The sequence below is a fragment of the Trachurus trachurus genome, assembly GCF_905171665.1.
Source record: "Trachurus trachurus genome assembly, chromosome: 13".
NCBI lineage: Eukaryota > Metazoa > Chordata > Actinopteri > Carangiformes > Carangidae > Trachurus > Trachurus trachurus.
In genome coordinates this window covers 29,092,943-29,110,177 of record NC_139892.1, presented here as the reverse complement: position 1 = coordinate 29,110,177, position 17,235 = coordinate 29,092,943, and the positions used below count along the sequence as shown (strand labels likewise).

Below are 17,235 nucleotides of genomic sequence, written 5' to 3'. Positions count from 1 at the left end.
AGAGGGAACCTTGGGAACCCCTTCATGAGCAGACAGCAGCACAATCACTACTGATACTGAAACCTGAGAAGTTAGACTTCATGTGGAGTAATAGAACATCCTCACAGTGTGTATTATATTTGCTTGTTAGCAAAATAATAGGTGTTTTACAGAGTACATTCCCTTTTTAAGAATGTTAAAAATCAGGTGAAGATGTGTCTCTTCTTCTTTTCATCAAAAATGGATATACATCATTTTGTAAATATATCCTCAAGTGTACATTCCTTCTTGATATATATTTCAAATGATAGTGCTCACCATCAACCATTAGTGGACTTAAAAACAACAAATGATCAGTAAACTGCATTTTCTATTTCAGCCACACCAAGAAAATGTGTCTGATGTGTCTGACTTGTGCTACAGTGCGTTTACCACAGTGCCTTTTCTAAAATTAGAACAAAGCAGAGATAAAGATGATCTATGAATAAGAAAGTATATTCTACAGAATGATTTGTGCATTTGTAAAAGGTACAATATTTTTGAGGTAAACTAAATTCATTTTGTCAACAATTATGTATAATGTATTTTGTATTGTTGAGTGATACCATGAATTAAAAAAAAGAAAACAATTGAAAGATCACAGGGTTATTTTGTGGATTCTTCTAAGATGAGCTCTACCAATACGTCTTGGTGTATTTATCAGCTTTTCATTCATAAATCACAGTATTATGTTGAGATCACTACGATTTGGAAAGCAGACCATTTACAACAGTAATGCTTTGTACTGGCAGATTTATATTTGTAAATGATGTGAAAAATAGTTTCAAGGTTTCTTTACTGGAACACAGGTCTAAATTAAAAATGTTTGGAATTGTTGGAATATAAAATTGCTAAATACCCTATGAGATACAGCGTAGGACTAGCATTCGCTGCTACTTTTGGAAATTTTAAAGACAGCATTGGCTAGTCTTTGGACATGACGTGTACGCTGTGTACATGTGTACGCTGCTAACTTTTGGACTTTCGAATGACAAAGATAGCTTCATTTCCAAAATATGAGGCTACATGAAGCTGAGCCATGCAGTGCCACCAACATCAATCAAGACACAGCAAGGCATTGGCTGATCAAAAAAAAAAGATATTCTAAGGTAAATAGTTTAGCCTACTTGATAATTTTAAGGAACTGCTAACTTTTGGACATTACATGGCTATCACACTACTATTCTATGATGTTGTGATTTGATATTCAGCTAGAACAGAAAGTTCAGGCCACAATTGAAAACATTTCAGTGTTCAAGCTAAAACTTCAACACCCACCAGCACTGCTGGCTCCATGCAGAGTAAGAAGCAGCCTGAAGATGGCGTCTATAGATGCAGTCATGTATGTTAACAGTTATTTTTCTATTTTCTTTAACATGGAATTATGTCTCCATTATTTCAGACCTCGTTATCAACAAACTTTATTTCAATGTTCCCTTCATATGACATCAATTTTACACAACAGTGTGCCTGTGAGTATTCAAGCATGAGGTTAATTATGTATTTGTATTCATTCATGTCATTTTGGCTGACATGTAAATTGCCATTGAGTCACCAATCTTTGTATAGTGTTTACATGATTATGGGGAACAACAATCAAAGATATATTGTGTCATTGTTATTATAAATGTATAAAGGCGATGGGCCAGGAAATCTCCATTGCATCCATCACAGTTTCACTCATTACCAACCCACAGTTCTGGGCGTGTTCAGTCTCATTAGTTACAGCTCAAGGACAACCAGGGATAAAATCTGAATATTAAGTAGGCTAATGATAATTGACATATGTCTGCATTAATTATAGCCTAAACTATTAGCCTATATAATGTTTTAATAGAATGAATTATAGTGAATAAAAATAACAGACAGACAGACAGACAGACAGTTTTTTTCTTCCTCGTTTCCGACTATTCCTCTTTTCTTCCAGCAGGGGACCGAGCAGAGAAATCTGGGAGGAAAGGAAAAATCCAGGGAATTGAGTCAGCAGCAGAAGCAGCAGCGGGTCTCCGTCTGCGTCTCCCCCTCAACTTCCGTTGATCCATTTCTGCTCTGTTCTCCCCAAACTCAACGCTTTGATACATCACAGTTAAGTCGGATGGGTTTTCTTTACCACAATAATAGTCGGTGGCAGGATAACGAGGCGTAAAAACGGCAAAGGAGAGAGAAGAAACTTGCACGGACCATCCCGTCTCGCTGAGGTAACATCAAAGATCCGTTAAAAGTTGTACATGTGATTACTAGTTACAGCGACGTTTCTTCAGCGAGGTGAAGAAACAGCTTACTGAGTTTAGACACATCGAGTTATAAAGTCGCCCGGTTTCAGTTTTCTGGTAACTCAAAACAGATCTACTAAATTACACGTATTCTCTATTACCAGGATGAACAATAGGATTAAATCAGATCTGCGCAGTAAGTGGATCAACAGTTGTCTGGTCTGGCTCTGTGTGTGGTCACTGTCCAAACTGTAAACTAAACATTTTCTCTCACTACAGTATTGTTTGACTTGGGTCTCAGCTCCACTCTGTAATCAGACTGTTTCCAAGGCTAAAACACATAGGCTTTCCCCCCTTTCTTTCTTTATCCCCACTAGCCTCTATTCCTAAAACACTGTAATCATTCCCTCAGGCATCCAGAAACCGACCAGTGTAACATTTAGTTACAGTTGCACCAAATTTTTGTTGAGGTCATTTTTTAAGCAGTAACACCAAATGTCCACTGGTAGCAGCATCTCAGCATCTCTTTTTTTTAGTTTCTCACCTCTCTTTATGTTAATTTGTTTGACACTGCTGAAAACAATGCTGACAGACTACTCCAGAATAGAAAGGTTACTGCTTTTCAACCCTTTGATTGTAACCTGGAACTCCTTTGATATGCATTTTTTTTAAAACCAATTCTTCAAGTCAAAATGAGAACAAGAGACACTGGACCAAAGTTACTCATTTAGTCAGTTTAGATATTGACTCTCAGATTTGCATTAAAATTGCAATGAATTGTCAGTCACAACCACACCTCTTTAATAGAACACTTTGACCCTTTAACCAAAGTTGTGTGAGTATTAATTGTTTGACACATATTTCTTTTTTAATTTGATTAAAAATAAATAAATAAATTAGCTCACTGTCTTAAAATGAGAATTTGACATAGGAGGAATAAGGTCAGCAGATGGTGGACGGATGGCTGGTCAGGGTTGATGCTGGGGCTTATGGTTAATTACCAACACAGCCCAGTTTGTAGTTTTATTTATTGCTCTCTCTTAGATGATTTGTTTATGAGCTTCATTCTCCATCTTGTTTTTTTTTAAATATACCTAGTAACAACAAGGAATAAAGCACCAGCCCTGATGATTGAGCCCAAAACCCACTTACCATATTCTAACATCTTTAATGAGTTAAAATGTCAGATCGTTAATGCTGCTCTCCTTCTCTGTCTGTCCAGCACACCCTGTCCTGCGCTTAATATTTACCCCAGTGCTTCATGTCAGTCCGAGTTTCAGCCATGAGCGTTCTTCCTCCGGTTCGAAGGGACCGAGTCATTGCTCAGCTTCCTCAGGTAAATTCATTCGCTAATGTAATCATCACATTTTGTAAAGCAGTACACAGCCTCACAGATTCTTCTTCCTCCCATGCAGTATTTCAAGAAGGAGGCAGCTCAGCACACTAAGAACGATTTCAACAATAAAGTAAAGACTGCCTGCCAGGAGCAACGCACCGGCACTGTGGGGTGAGCACAGGAACCACACTGGATGATTGGGGACGTGGAGTTTGTTGGCACTTATTGTTTTTTCTTTTGTTCCTCTTAGCAGATTTAAGATCTCTAAGGTCATTGTTGTGGGTGACCTGGCTGTGGGGAAAACTTGTCTGATTAATAGGTAAGCTCAAACACAGTCACTGAACTGGTGAAAGCACAGTGAGGTGCAGCACTAGGAAATAAATAGCTAAAAAAAAAGAGAGAGAGAGAGAAAGCTGAGAGAACATTTACCTCCTTCTGGAAAGCACAGCGCTCTGACTTTGTCATTTATTAAAAAGCCTTCATTAAAACTATAACACTTAACCCCTAGTTATAATGTCTGCATCTATTGCAGTACCTGGTCATTTTGTATATCGTGCTGAAAGCATGAAAACAAATAATGTTTAAAATATTTTAAAAGGCAACATTTCGTTACAGACACAGTGTCACCGTTAGGGCATTTTAACAACGGGAGTGTGCTAGTGCTGTAGATTGCCACGTGTCAAAGACAGGGTCTATGTAACAAACCTGGTAGATTGATTTGCTGGCTAATGTTACACCAAGAGATTTTTTTTTTCCATCCATCCAATCAGTGGTTAACAGTTATGGCCTGCACCCTGGATTATATTCAGAGGCAACTTGTTTTAATGAATACAGAACTCAGTTTATTAAGGTCAGCTGCCTCCATGGGGGTTGGAGTGCATTACCCCTTTCCCACTGGACAAAAAACCCGTTTAAACCCGCTAACAATCGGCTTTTGGTGGCAGTGGGAAAGGCGCACCGACCCGCGTCAAACAACTCGGCAAGCGACGCGGGTTAAAATCGCCTTCAATTGGCTTGCAGTGGGAATGCCAGACCCGGGTCAACCCGGACATAGTGGACATAGCCTGCAGATTGAACCCTAGACTGGGATTTGCACCCATAGTCTTGTCTGTGGCTAGATTTAGGCAACAAAAACACTTCTTCCCACACAAGTTTGGGAAGAAGGTGGTTGATTATATATAAATAGACATGTCTGAAGTCACTGAACATTTTCTGTGTTAAATCAGACCATTCTCTTTTTCTAACCTTAACCAAGTGCCATTAGAATCTAAAGATAATAATAAGGGGTGTTTAGTAATGCCATTGCCACTAAAAGTGGATGATTAATTTTGATTCTCTTTTGCAGATTTTGCAAAGATGCTTTTGATAAGAACTACAAGGCAACGATCGGTGTCGACTTTGAGATGGAGCGGTTTGAGGTGCTGGGTGTCCCTTTCAGTTTACAGCTGTAAGTCTCATTCTTGCGCTATGACACATAAAATAAGGTTAAAAGACTGCGTCTGACGTACCGTTACTCAGCAGTCACTCTTTCCAATACAGTTGGGACACTGCAGGCCAGGAGAGATTCAAGTGCATTGCTTCTACGTACTACAGAGGAGCCCAAGGTAAGAGATTTGTGTGTCTGAGAGCAGTAAACAATAAGAGATGTATTAAAGACTCTGTTTTGTCCTTGTACACATTGTTTCACGTGTGACACCATTGTCATTATGTTCTGGTCCTTCAGTTGTGATCATCGTGTTTGATGTAAATGATGTTGCCTCTCTGGGCCATGTGAGGTAAGTGTATTTTTTTACGGGCACATTAATTGCACTTAGTTTCTTTGATGCAGATGGAGGATTTAAACTTTCTCTTTTTTCTGTCTGTAGGCAGTGGCTAGAAGACGCCTTGAAAGAGAACGACCCCACCGCCGTCCAGCTGTTTCTCGTCGGCACAAAGAAAGACCTGAGTGTATGTCTTTTACTGTTTGAAGTGGACAATGCCAGTGAACATGTCTGTGTCTTTACTAGAGTCAGATGTGAAGCAGCACAGTGTTTGTGTCCACACTCAAACCTCAGGAATGTGGTTTCCCCTCCTTCAGTGGACCCCAAAGCATCTGAGACCAAGTCTTAGGAATCCCTTTAAATCTGGCTCAGACGCCCATTTGGACTCAAGGATGAACTGTTAGTTCATGTGATTTAGCCACAACTCAGTTCTGGTTTTCTTGTTCTGCCTCTTTTTTTTTTTTTAGACGAAACAATTAATCAGCCAAGCAACAACACAACTGTCAGATTGATGTATAATGAAAACAATAGTTGGTGGCAGCCTTTAGTCTAAATATTCTTCTTGTTTAACATGGTTTAAAATGTAACTTGATTGCCTCTGTTTTCTCTGACAGTCTCCGGCTCAGTATTCTCAGATTGAACAAGATGCTGTCAAAATAGCACAAGAGATCAGTGCAGAGTACTGGGCTGTTTCATCACTCACAGGTAAGTGTTTGGATTTAAATACGGCAAATTGATCTCTTCCGCTAATCTTGCCATTAACTCAATTGACAAATGTTTAATACATAAGTTGAGGGAGAGGGGGTTAAAGAAAGTTGGGGGATTGTGTTTTTTACTTTTTGTTGAAGGCAAGAGGACTGTGGGGATAAGATCACTGGAAGGTCATATATACTGTCAAATAGTCATTATTGTCTTTGGGGATTTCCAACTTAAGGAAACACTATTGCCTCAAAGCCTTGTGCTTGTATGCATTTAACCTTTATTAATTAAAAGTAACATTTGTAAATGTTCACAAATCAACATCTCAACTCTTGAGAAGTGTCCTGCTTTTTTAAAGTCTCCCCTCCTCCTCTCCCCAGTAGTTTTCATACACTTCTTGCTGATCTTTATTTCTTTCATGCTGCAGGGGAAAACGTCAAAGAGTTTTTCTTCAGAGTTGCATCATTGGCGTTTGAGACCAACGTTCTCGCAGAGCTGGAGAAAAGTGGATCGAGACAAATCGGAGATGTCGTCAGTGAGTATCCCCACGTTCTCTCTATAATCACGAAAGCAGCCATGTTTGTCATGCAGTTTAATGCCGAGCTGTGTGTCTGTTTCAGGAATTAACAGCACTTCAAACAATGTGTCCGCTACGTCGAAGAAGAAACAGCCCAACTGCTGCCAGTAAGGATGGAAACAGGAGTTTAAAGCAAAAAGGTACAGACTGAAAATGAGGTTTTTTCTCGGTGGAAAAAGACTGTCGTCGTTCTCCAGCTCATGGGAGGGATTTCTGTGGTCAAAGCAGGAGGAGGGACGCTGGAGTTTCACTTCCTGATAGGTTTGAATTCAGTTTTTCCTGGCCTGTGATGAGTTTTTGCTCCGTGGGATGTGGATTCTTGCGGTGTTGCTCAGTTTAACTTGTCCGGAGTTACAGAGTGACACATAAATGAGTGGTTCTGCTGAGATGCCAAAGAATGACTCTGGGTGGTTACTTTACTGAGGGCTTGAATTACATCTTAGGTTTTGCTGCTGTAGTTGTTTTACAATCAAGATTTATCACCACAATAATACTCAATCATTTCCTGTGTTTTAAATTTCTGTATTTACTTGGTACTCTGCCTCCTTTCATTATTTTAATGGAGGTTGCCAGGCAACTACGCCTTAAGAAATGAGATAACAACAAAGATTTTACAACAATCCTGCCAATCATCACATTTACCTTTTGACTCCTTGTGGAGGTCCAAACCCACTGGTTGAGAATCATTGTTGTAATGCAGATGCTGCCTTGGGCATTTCTATCTACAGTGTATTTTTCATAGGTACTTCTGCCTTTTTGTTTACAATCAAGTCAGTGACTGAATTTGAATGATTTTATATTAGAAACTGAAATTTTGTGTAAATGTTTTATCATTTATTGTCTTTAAAATGTCTCAAATGTATTAAAAAAGGGATCATTAATGTATTTCTAAAATAACATACATGCTTTTTCAAGAAATAATTAGCTAAAAATCACAGCTTGTTATTCTTTTTTTTAAGTCATATTAAACAGTTTTCACTATATCTTTAATACAAAATGTCTGTGCAGATAAAACAATTTCTTGACCATCTCAATCTGTCCCTTTTCTTCTTTACTGAACCTATTTTACGTTTCTTCATCAGCTGCTGAAACTTTTGAATGAATCGAGATATTTCCCATCAATTTGGTTCTGCAGCTCATTGGGGATACAGTGAGAAAATTTGTAGTTTTCTTTAATCCACTTCCCTCCTTCAGTGTTTTCTATGGCCACAGCTGCTACACCTGCAGGAAGCAGAGATATTTACATTTACGATATTTCCTGACATTCAAAAACAAATGAATGAAAAATATTATCCTTAATAAAATAATGTCAACTTGACTGACCTACAACAGTGGCTCCCAGCCTTTCTACCAGCTGGATGGCTGCCTTCATTGTTCCTCCAGTCTCTATCCATTGGTCCACCAACAACACCTTCATTCCTGCAAAATGGAGTGTTCCAACTTTTCTCTTTTTCTTCTTTTTTTTTTTTTTTTAACCATTTTTAACCATTTTTTATTGAAATCATCAATTATCAAATTATTATAGAATTACATATAATTAGTATGAAATGTTAAGAAAAAATTAACTATTGCACTTGTTCTATGTGGAGTTATGTAATGTAGTTTCAGTGATTAATGGTTACAACCTAAATAGATTGTAAACCACTGGTTAAACATTTAACACTGTGTTATTTCACATTCATATCAAATGTAAAATATAAACAATCAAATTAAAACATTGTTTGTGAAAGCCAGACAGTGGAATATAGGAGATCTGTCTTTGATGCTTTATTTATATATTTTAAAAAAGAAAGATGTGCTGAGTCAGCTGTAAATTGCTGAAACTAACACTGGGGGGTGCTGTGTGACAGGGAATAAATGGTCATAAACTTAACTATTTACAGTAATAAAACTGAGAAAAATGGCAGATTAAATTATGAGTCAAATGAGTGACAGCCCTCCTAATTTAACTGGGATTTTAATACATGGGGATTGAATTAATAACCTGGTCAAAAGTTGTCCTCAAGTCTTCAGTTTATATTTAAAGTAGCACTATGGCAAATACAGCAGTAATGACAATACAAAAAACTGCAATAAATAGGTCCAGGGGAGGGGAGCCATAACTATCTGTACATAAAATATAGCCAACGGTAGTGCCTGTGGAGCACAAGCAGAATTCCTTTTTGTTATGGGACAAGCCCGCCCAGCGCTCAGCCCCACCTCCTGAACGGTGTGTAAAGAGGACGAGGATGTTTATATCTGATAGGCTGCACCACTGGCCACATCTAGTGGCCGAACAAAGAATTGGAATTTGCAATAGTGCTACTTTAGATTCTGATTGCTAAGTTGTTCAGGGCAGCTTTTGTATGTTCACCACAACTACATCAACTTTGTCAGAGCAGTTCTGGTGCCAGATCATGAGCCAAGTAATCACTGCATGTAAATAATTAAATGTATAATAATTTAAATTACTGAATATTTATTAAAAAGCCTGTAATTCAGGCTACATTTACAGGTATATTTGTCAGCCCACACAACCATTTCATTGGTCTTATTATCTTTAAAGGTTTTTTTTAGCCCTGCTCTCGACCCTGACATGTCCAAACATTACCAGCTGGGTAAACATTCATCCGCTCAAGAGAAATATGTGACACGGTGACAGAGTAAAAAGCAAAGGAAGATTAACCTGGTTTTAGCACATCCAGTCTTACTTCCATAGTCTTTTCTCTCCCTGTGTAGTCTGTGTAGTTTTGGTTTTGGGTTGCGACACAGAGGTGACCTGCTTTGCGGATAGCCAGGAAACCTTTACCAAGAGTGGTGGCAACGGACGCCCCTGAAAAACACACATCAAAAATACTCATGCACACCAACAAAATTATAATCTTATTATGCTTTCACACATTGTCATGCTGTGAGCCACAAGGCAGGGTGCGAGAGTCAAAAAATCTAAATTTAGTATCTTTGCCAGAGGGGTTAGGTTTCCTGAGCAGCCTCTTAAAATAAAATTAGTGTGAGAGACTAAGTGCAACTGCTCTTAACCCACTATTTATTTTCCTTCTTAGAAGGATTTGGTTTGGTTTCTTACCAAGAATGAATCCCATTGCATCTATCCCAGCAACCAGGTCAATGGTGTCGCTGTGGAAAGGACTGAGAAGATCTTTGACACAGTCTGAAAGAGCCTGATTAAAGTGCAAAGACAGAAAAGTGTGCATATGATAAACATGCCATGTATGTTTGTCTACTTATCAATAAGTCTCATACTGTGTTCAGTGGAAGGGCAAAACAGACAAAATAACACCAAGAGCTCAACAGGCTGCTGAGTTATTAGAAATCATCTTTTTTTCCCATCATACCTGGTTGTTGCAGTAGAGTCTGGACGGATCCAGCCAGGCAAACGCAGGTCCTTTTGTGTTGGGGGCCATCAGAGAAAGATACCATCCTTTATGCCTGTCTGCAGGAACGGCCAACGCATCCATCTGAATGAATAAAAACTTTTCTGAGCTGTTTAAGGGAGAAACTGGGGTGAATGAACTGGACCGTGAATGAGAGAGTTGCCCGTATCAAGTTCCAGCGGGGTGAATGGTGGGTGGGAAGGGGCTGTTAATAACACTCCACTTAGTTACATATTCTCCCTGCAGTCAGGTCAGGATGTTTCATTCAAAATGAAGTCAAATCATGATTTGATGACCAGCTAACACAAGTCTTTGTTAAGTGTTTTGTTTGTCTTTGCATCTTTTTGAAGTTTTGTATCCTGCAACTTCTTGTTTTATGTTTATAGTTTGTGGAATATTTGTTAATTGATTTATTAACATATACTTTAATTATACTTTAATTAGCAAAGGGTATGAATGAAATACACACATATACCTACATGTATTCACACTATTACATGTACGTTATTCTTTTCCTTAAAAAAACACCAAACTATTACATTAATTAGTATATTATGCAGAACAAAATAACAAGGGATCAGTTTTAGTTCATCTACAGCAAATCATTTGCATTGTTGTTTCTATTGCCCAAACCATGGCAAAGTACTTTTCTCCATTCATGTCACTGTACTAGAGTATGGAAGAAAATACAACTAACTTAAAGACTTAAAACTACTCATAAAAGTAACAGTATTCAATTGTGAAACTGATCACAGTTGTATGTTGGTACAGGTCAAAGTGCAGACTGATTAAAAACATTATGACAAGTTGCAAAAAATTGCATAATCCTTTTTAAAAACTGGACTAAACACAAAGCAACATTTTTGCTTTTATCAATTTGGGAGTTAGGGTTAGGGCCAAAATCTCTCTTACAGAATATCAACAATGGACTAAATGAAGTGTGACCAAAGATCCTGTAAAAGCGTTGATTCTCTCTCATCCATGTCTCAGGTTGTTATTCTAAAAGCTGCTCAGAGCCGCTGTCTTCAGGCCTTTGCCTTCAGATGTTTACAATCACCAGAGGGCCGGTGTCTACATAAGCTCAGGTTGCGATTACTTTCACTGTGGGAGCAACAAAATCTACAATCTCACTGTACATTTCCCAGTTCTCAGACTGAAAAGAGCATTAGTGTTATCAAATAAACTGATGTATGAAATTTCATCCCAGTTTTGTGCAAGTTGCAACAGAGTTCAAGCTGAGCTCAAGACTGGGTGTTCACTTTTCCTCCAACAGTAACTCCACTTCCCACAGTTTTTGATTCATGTGCATCTTAAACCCAGTGAACTTTTTTAACAGCCTATACATTATGATAATAGTTTGGACCACGAAAAAGCCTATATCTAATTAATCGGTCTACCTCTAATGCTGATTTACGAAACAAGGCAGCTGATCATTTTAAGAATTATCCTGAGGGAAATGAACGACCCTCCTGTAACATTTTTTGTCCACTTGGGGGCAGTGGAAAGACACTCTACACACACTGGAAACAAAATAGACTCATCGCCTTGTGACAAACAGTTGCTTTTTTACAACTGCAGCAGACATGGCATGGCATTAGCATCCATAAGGCGTCTATGTCAAACTAGTGAATGGAAGCAAATTTGCCCTTTTTGCTGATGAGGTCAGTGAGAGTAGACCAAACTGCTGCAAAACCAAAACAATGAGCTGAAAGACACTAACAAACTATGAGCAACTCCCACACACTCTTTGTAGCCCCCAAGGATGTTAATCGTGCCAGGCTATTAGCACAGGTTTTACTATATTTCCATTCATTATTTATCACCAGCCTCCACTTACAGGTGCCAAAAGTAGTTACATAATGTGTTAATATGAACCTGCTAAACTCTGACAGCAGGACATTGACCCCGCAGCTCCTTCAGGGGGTGATGCTCTGCAATGCTGCCTGTGGACAAGAGCAAAGAAAGGCAGTATTTCACAGCAGGAATCAATGCAACCCATATTTCATCAAGTGTCACCTTTCTGCTTCACTGTGCGGTGTTAGTTGACTCCGGATATTTCCTGGTGAACAGCAGGATTATTGGGCTCTCTTTGCTCTAAATCCCTTCTCCTCTGAGCTCTGTAATTCATGAGGATTTTTTTTTGCACCCCTTCCTCAAGAACTGGTCGAATGTTGCGTCTGGTGATTTTACATCATTTCCCTCCGCCTTCCAACAATCCGATTTCAGTGCCTTGAGTAGGCTGGATCTCCGCCTCTAGGGCTTGGAGTAAGACCAGCCATGTGACAAAAATACTGGGCTGATTAGAGCCCAAACCTGACAAGAGGTTTTTCTTTTCTCCAAGGAACAGTCATTTAGTCACACAAATACAATTATTTAATACATGCTACATGTTTGCTCACATAGAGACTAATGCAAAGTGCAGTTGCAAATGCTTTACTGACTTACTAACTTTTTTTGCACTAGTATATTTTTTGCACAGTATATAGATTTACAAGACACCACAGAGAAGAGTGGTCCCCTCTCGTCATCAATTGTCATACAATACCAACCTAGTTGACAATACAACAGCATAAAAGACAAATAAGAGGTTATGTTGAGGAGTAATTTACCTCATAAAGCCTGGGTTCACTAGAGGTCAGATTTAAAAGATCATTCCATTTCAAGGTGGATTAAGTGTGCTAAGACACACTGATATATTAATTAAATTCCCAGAAATAATTAAATTCCCAGAAATACAGTATATGCCAACATCATAATGTCTGGGATTGGACTATATCATCACAAGATTTATAGTTGGGATGTAATTTAGGATAATCCTGCTGATGATTTAAAAATTTCAAAAAATCATTTGAAATTTGGCACAGAACATGTAACACCAAGAAATATGGTTTCTGCAACATTTTGCCAACAGCATTGTTGGCTCCTTTTATACAAGTTGTTGGGAATGTTGGGAATGTCTATTAGTTTTCGGCTGGGGGGAGGTTATTTGTGCTCCTTCAGAACTAATAGTGGTAGTATTAATAACTAATGGACCCAGTTGTATATTTTCCATATCTGATGTCTTTTAAACGATGACTCCCGCCACCTCCCAGAAATAAAAACCCTATGGCCTGACAGAAGGTAAAACAACTGGAGAGCAACATTAGAAACTTCTTTACGATATTTGAGGTATAGTCACTGGCCTCTGAGCCTTTTGGACATGTTACCTGGAGATATCATCAGCAAAATTTAATAGAATAGAAACTTTATTTGTCTGACATCAAATCAGAAATGTGTCTTTGACAGGGCTCAACATCACTTTTACACAGAGAGAGAGAGAGAGAGAGAGAGAGAGAGAGAGAGAGAGAGAGAGAGAGAGAGAGAGAGAGAGAGAGAGACCTACACAAAAATACACAGGGGGAAAAAAGTACACTAAATGAAAAAAAAAAGAATAGAAATATTGGACAAATTTGATATTTACACTCTATCAAATAGGAATTCTCCCTGTTACATCCTCTCTGTTGGAGGACAGGAGAAATCATGCAGCCATCTGACTGTCACATTTTAGTCTGATGGAATCCATTAAAATCAATTGTGTTTTTATAAAAACAGATGCGAAGGGTAGAAAGCGATATCACTTAGAAGCAACTTCCAGTATATAGGGCCGTTAGACAGCCCGTGTCAAGACACTTTGATGCCAAGCAGTCTACTGATGCCTCTATTATTCTAATGAGTGCTATGTGAATCCGACCATCAGTTCACCAGCCACCAGGCTACCAGCCATGGTGTCGTGGGCCTTTCGGTCACTCGGAGTGGTTTGCGTGCGACAGCGCCAACCTTTCTCCACATTCCACAATGAAAGAGTTTTGTCCCTGCTTTGTGATTAAGGTCATCACCAATTCAGTGCCTGTTTTGTGGTATTTGAAAGATGTCCAATCTCCTGGGTTGGCACAATCACCCCATGCCTGTTACCATGGAAAGCTGGGGCAAGCTAGAACCTCCTCCGTGCGCGTTCCCAAAGTAAATCTCCACTTTCTGGGGGGTGAGCCGCGAGGGGGTTGGGAGGTAACTTGCGGTCATCTCTCTCTGTGAAAGTTACAAGAGGTCCATGCTCTACACACCCACAAATTAACCCCCTCCTCTCCCTCTGCAGGTCTGAACGTGCTGGGTTGGTAGCCTACCCTTTTCCCCCTCAGTGCGCATTAGTGATCTGTGTAGGTAGATAACGATACACGAACCTTCCTGGATATCTAAAGAGGTTAATTTTGCTGACTCCTCCCAGCGTTTCCATTTATCTTATTAATAATCGCACCACTTGGGCTGCGCCTTAAAAGTGGGAGGGCTGCTCAGGAGCGCCGGAGAGCCTCGAGGAGCTGTCTCCGTTACGTGTGGTGCTGAAAAGTGCCACTCGCAGCATCATGTGGTCGGTCTTCTTCGTCTTTCTGTCTTATCTGGACAGAAACTTCGTCGAGGGAGACTTCCTGGACGCAGAGAAGGAGAGCAAACAGATGTTCTCCATGCTCAACGGCACCTTTTGCGCAAAAATGTCAACCGTCGCGGAGAATTTCTTCTACCAGGTGTCGGATGGAGCCGAGGTGGTGCGCTCCGTCGTCAGCCCCGCCGGGAAGCTCGTGAACTGCTCTGTCATTGTGAACCAAATGCAGGTGAAATCGTTCATGCACGAGTGCAGGTTGGGGCTGAAAGAGCAGAGAGCCGGGCGGCAGCTGGAGACGCATTTTGCGCAAATGAATGAAGCCAAAGTGATGTGCCGGGAGTTGAAACTGAGGTCCGGGCGCAGTGACAGGCTGAAGAGGGAGGACAGTGTCGACTCTGCGCTGCAGGACAAGGTTTTACAAAGATCCAAGAGAGGGTTTACTTATCCTGGGACCCTGTGGTGCGGAGCCGGTAACATGGCTGATAACTATGACCAACTGGGTGGGTTAGCCTTTATGACTTCCATATTTTTAAGTGTGTGTTATGTCTGTGATTACTTACTGTGACCTCCTCTTTGTAGGAGACTTTGCACAGACGGACAGCTGCTGCCGTACTCATGACCACTGTCCTCATGTCATCCACGCCTTCTCATCAAATTATGGCTACACGAATTTCAAATGGCACTCCATCTGTCATTGTGACTGTGATAATACGTGAGTAAAAACTTTTTAACTGTCCGGAATGGTTTCTAATTGCACATGATCTCCATTCACTGTTAATTGGACCATTGTTAAAAACTAGTGGCATACTGACCTCTGTGTTTAGGATACTTCTTGAAAAATGCTGAGGAAAACAGACAACTGATTCCAGTATTGAGTTTGGGTAGAAGGAGAGTAGCCTAAATGAAAACACTGTCATACATACTGATTATAGAACCATAACTTTGTGAAGTATAAAGTATTTTATAAAATGTTTTGCATCACTCATCCATCAGCTAAAGGAGTTAAGCTGTCGCAGTTGATACAATAATAATAGAGTAATAACAATATAAGATCATGTGAAAATAATTTGAGTAAAGCTGCCACTGCATACTGTATGTTGCAGTCCTTTTGACAAATGTGGTCAATTGGGTCTATAGCAAAAATAAATATGAAAGAAGACCTATTTAATAAGTCCATGGGTCACTGTAAATCATAACAAAACTGCAAAGACCATTTGACTGAGTTTTTGAACATTTTGAACAATTTAAAATGTCACTTTGCTTGGGAGTTATCTTGGAAATCCATTGTATGCCTATACTGCTGGATGTATTTGTATTTTCTTTCCCCCATATAAATCCAACATCTCAACAGCACAGTGTCAGTATCTCTACTGTTTGAATGCTCTAGTGAAAGAAGACCAATGTTTTGTTGTGTCACTCTCTGCAGGCTGAAAGACTGTCTGAGGAAGGTCAACGATACGTCCTCCAGGATTGTTGGTCAGGCATTCTTCAATGTAATTGGTGTGCCTTGTTTTGAGTTTGACTATGAAGAACAGTGTGCAGAGCGGCACTGGTATGGCCTGTAAGTACGACTGAACTCTGTGGTTGAACTTTTAAGAAGCTTTGCACCATACTGAGCTGCAAACTAAATTTCCCCTTCGTTCTTGCTCTCATAGGTGTAAACGATACAAGAAGTTCCCTGTCGCTGTGCTGCAAGAGGCAGTACCGTATGACTTTGGTGGTATTGATGTCATCGATGTGCTGACATTGGCTCCGCCCAGTAGGAGAGATTCCAAGAAAAGCGAAGAGGAGGAGAAACCAGAAAGTACAACTCAGTCTAAACTGTCTGGCCCAGAGGAGCCTTCACTCACAAATGTCGTCACCGCTGCAGAGGACTTCATCAAGGTCCTCGCCACTGTCTCCACCTCGCAAAGCTCCAATGCCGAATCGGACAAAGATGAGACGCAAAACTCAGAGAAAAAGAAGAGGAAGAACACAGGAAGGAAGAAGAAAACCAACAAAAAGCAAAAAGGAAAAGGAAAGGGGAGAAAGAGAAAGCAGAAAGCAGAGGTGGGTGTTAAAGCAGAGGAAGGAGCTGCAGTTTCACCCTCTGGCAATAAAGCAGGGGAAGTCATCGCCCTGAGTAACTTCATCAGTGAGTCGCACAAACATGGAGAGTCAAGCAGAAACACAAACAACGTTGGTGACAATGAATATGAGCTTGAAGGGAAAGAAGAACTGTCCAATGAAGTCATGAAAGACGACCCAGAGACGGATAAGGAAACCGCCTCGATTACGTTGTCTATGACATCCCACAGGAAACCGGCAGAGTCGGACGCTGATGTGCTGACAGAAGTTATCAGTCTCTCTGCACCTGCAACCACAACAACTCTTATTCCACATAGAGCAAAATCCAGAGGGCAAAGAAAGGGGAGGAGGAAGAAGATCAAGAAAGTTCCTGCACCACCTGCTGAGGAGCTTGTAGTAAACACAACAGACGAAAACGTTTCTGTCTCCACCATCAACGCCATAACCCCGACAGACCAGCCTGAGCAACAAAGCTATGGGAGAGACACTGACAAGCGACCTGTCGTCAGCACAGCCGGGACCCCGATTGTAATCCCCAAAGTCAAAGGGAACAGGTCAAAGAAGAGAGGAGACAGGGAGGGGAGGAAAAGAAAGAAGAAAGTTGGCTTGTCTTCTCCCACTGTGTCTGTTGCCCGCGGACATTCCTCTGTGGACAATCTGAAAGTGATCCCTCTAAGCGGGGCTCCCGCCGTATCACAGGTCATCACCACAGAGCGGCAGGTTTCACACAGGCCAGACTTTTATGGTGGGAAAACAATCATCCACACTACAGCTCTGAAC

General features: G+C 40.3%; 3 protein-coding genes across 4 annotated transcripts; 2 read left to right on the top strand and 1 right to left on the bottom strand.

The window, feature by feature from the left end:
- Nucleotides 1–2,075: 2,075 nt before the first annotated feature.
- rab34a (RAB34, member RAS oncogene family a) lies at nt 2,076–6,762 on the top strand. 2 transcript variants are annotated; one of them, XM_083985233.1, is made up of 11 exons: nt 2,076–2,216; nt 3,454–3,567; nt 3,647–3,738; nt 3,821–3,886; nt 4,913–5,014; nt 5,107–5,171; nt 5,291–5,342; nt 5,433–5,514; nt 5,942–6,032; nt 6,454–6,561; nt 6,647–6,762. In XM_083985233.1, exons 2-11 carry the CDS (start codon nt 3,493–3,495, stop codon nt 6,712–6,714), a joined length of 801 nt encoding a protein of 266 aa, XP_083841359.1. In that variant the 5' UTR covers nt 2,076–2,216; nt 3,454–3,492; the 3' UTR covers nt 6,715–6,762. The 2 variants fall into 2 exon arrangements, with proteins under 2 accessions (XP_083841359.1, XP_083841358.1); XM_083985232.1 differs by having other exon boundaries at nt 6,454–6,713.
- Nucleotides 6,763–7,424: 662 nt separating this feature from the next.
- Nucleotides 7,425–10,149, bottom strand: LOC310995990 (adenine phosphoribosyltransferase). The gene is made up of 5 exons (XM_083985234.1): nt 9,936–10,149; nt 9,668–9,761; nt 9,269–9,415; nt 7,927–8,022; nt 7,425–7,824 (listed from the first exon to the last, which is right to left on the bottom strand). Exons 1-5 carry the CDS (start codon nt 10,056–10,058, stop codon nt 7,682–7,684), a joined length of 603 nt encoding a protein of 200 aa, XP_083841360.1. The 5' UTR covers nt 10,059–10,149; the 3' UTR covers nt 7,425–7,681.
- Nucleotides 10,150–14,371: 4,222 nt separating this feature from the next.
- proca1 (protein interacting with cyclin A1) lies at nt 14,372–16,717 on the top strand (the record flags this gene model as incomplete). Its single annotated transcript, XM_083985705.1, has 5 exons — nt 14,372–14,888; nt 14,968–15,100; nt 15,815–15,949; nt 16,044–16,192; nt 16,686–16,717. 5 exons carry the CDS (start codon nt 14,372–14,374, stop codon nt 16,715–16,717), a joined length of 966 nt encoding a protein of 321 aa, XP_083841831.1.
- Between the last annotated feature and the right edge of the window lie 518 nt (nt 16,718–17,235).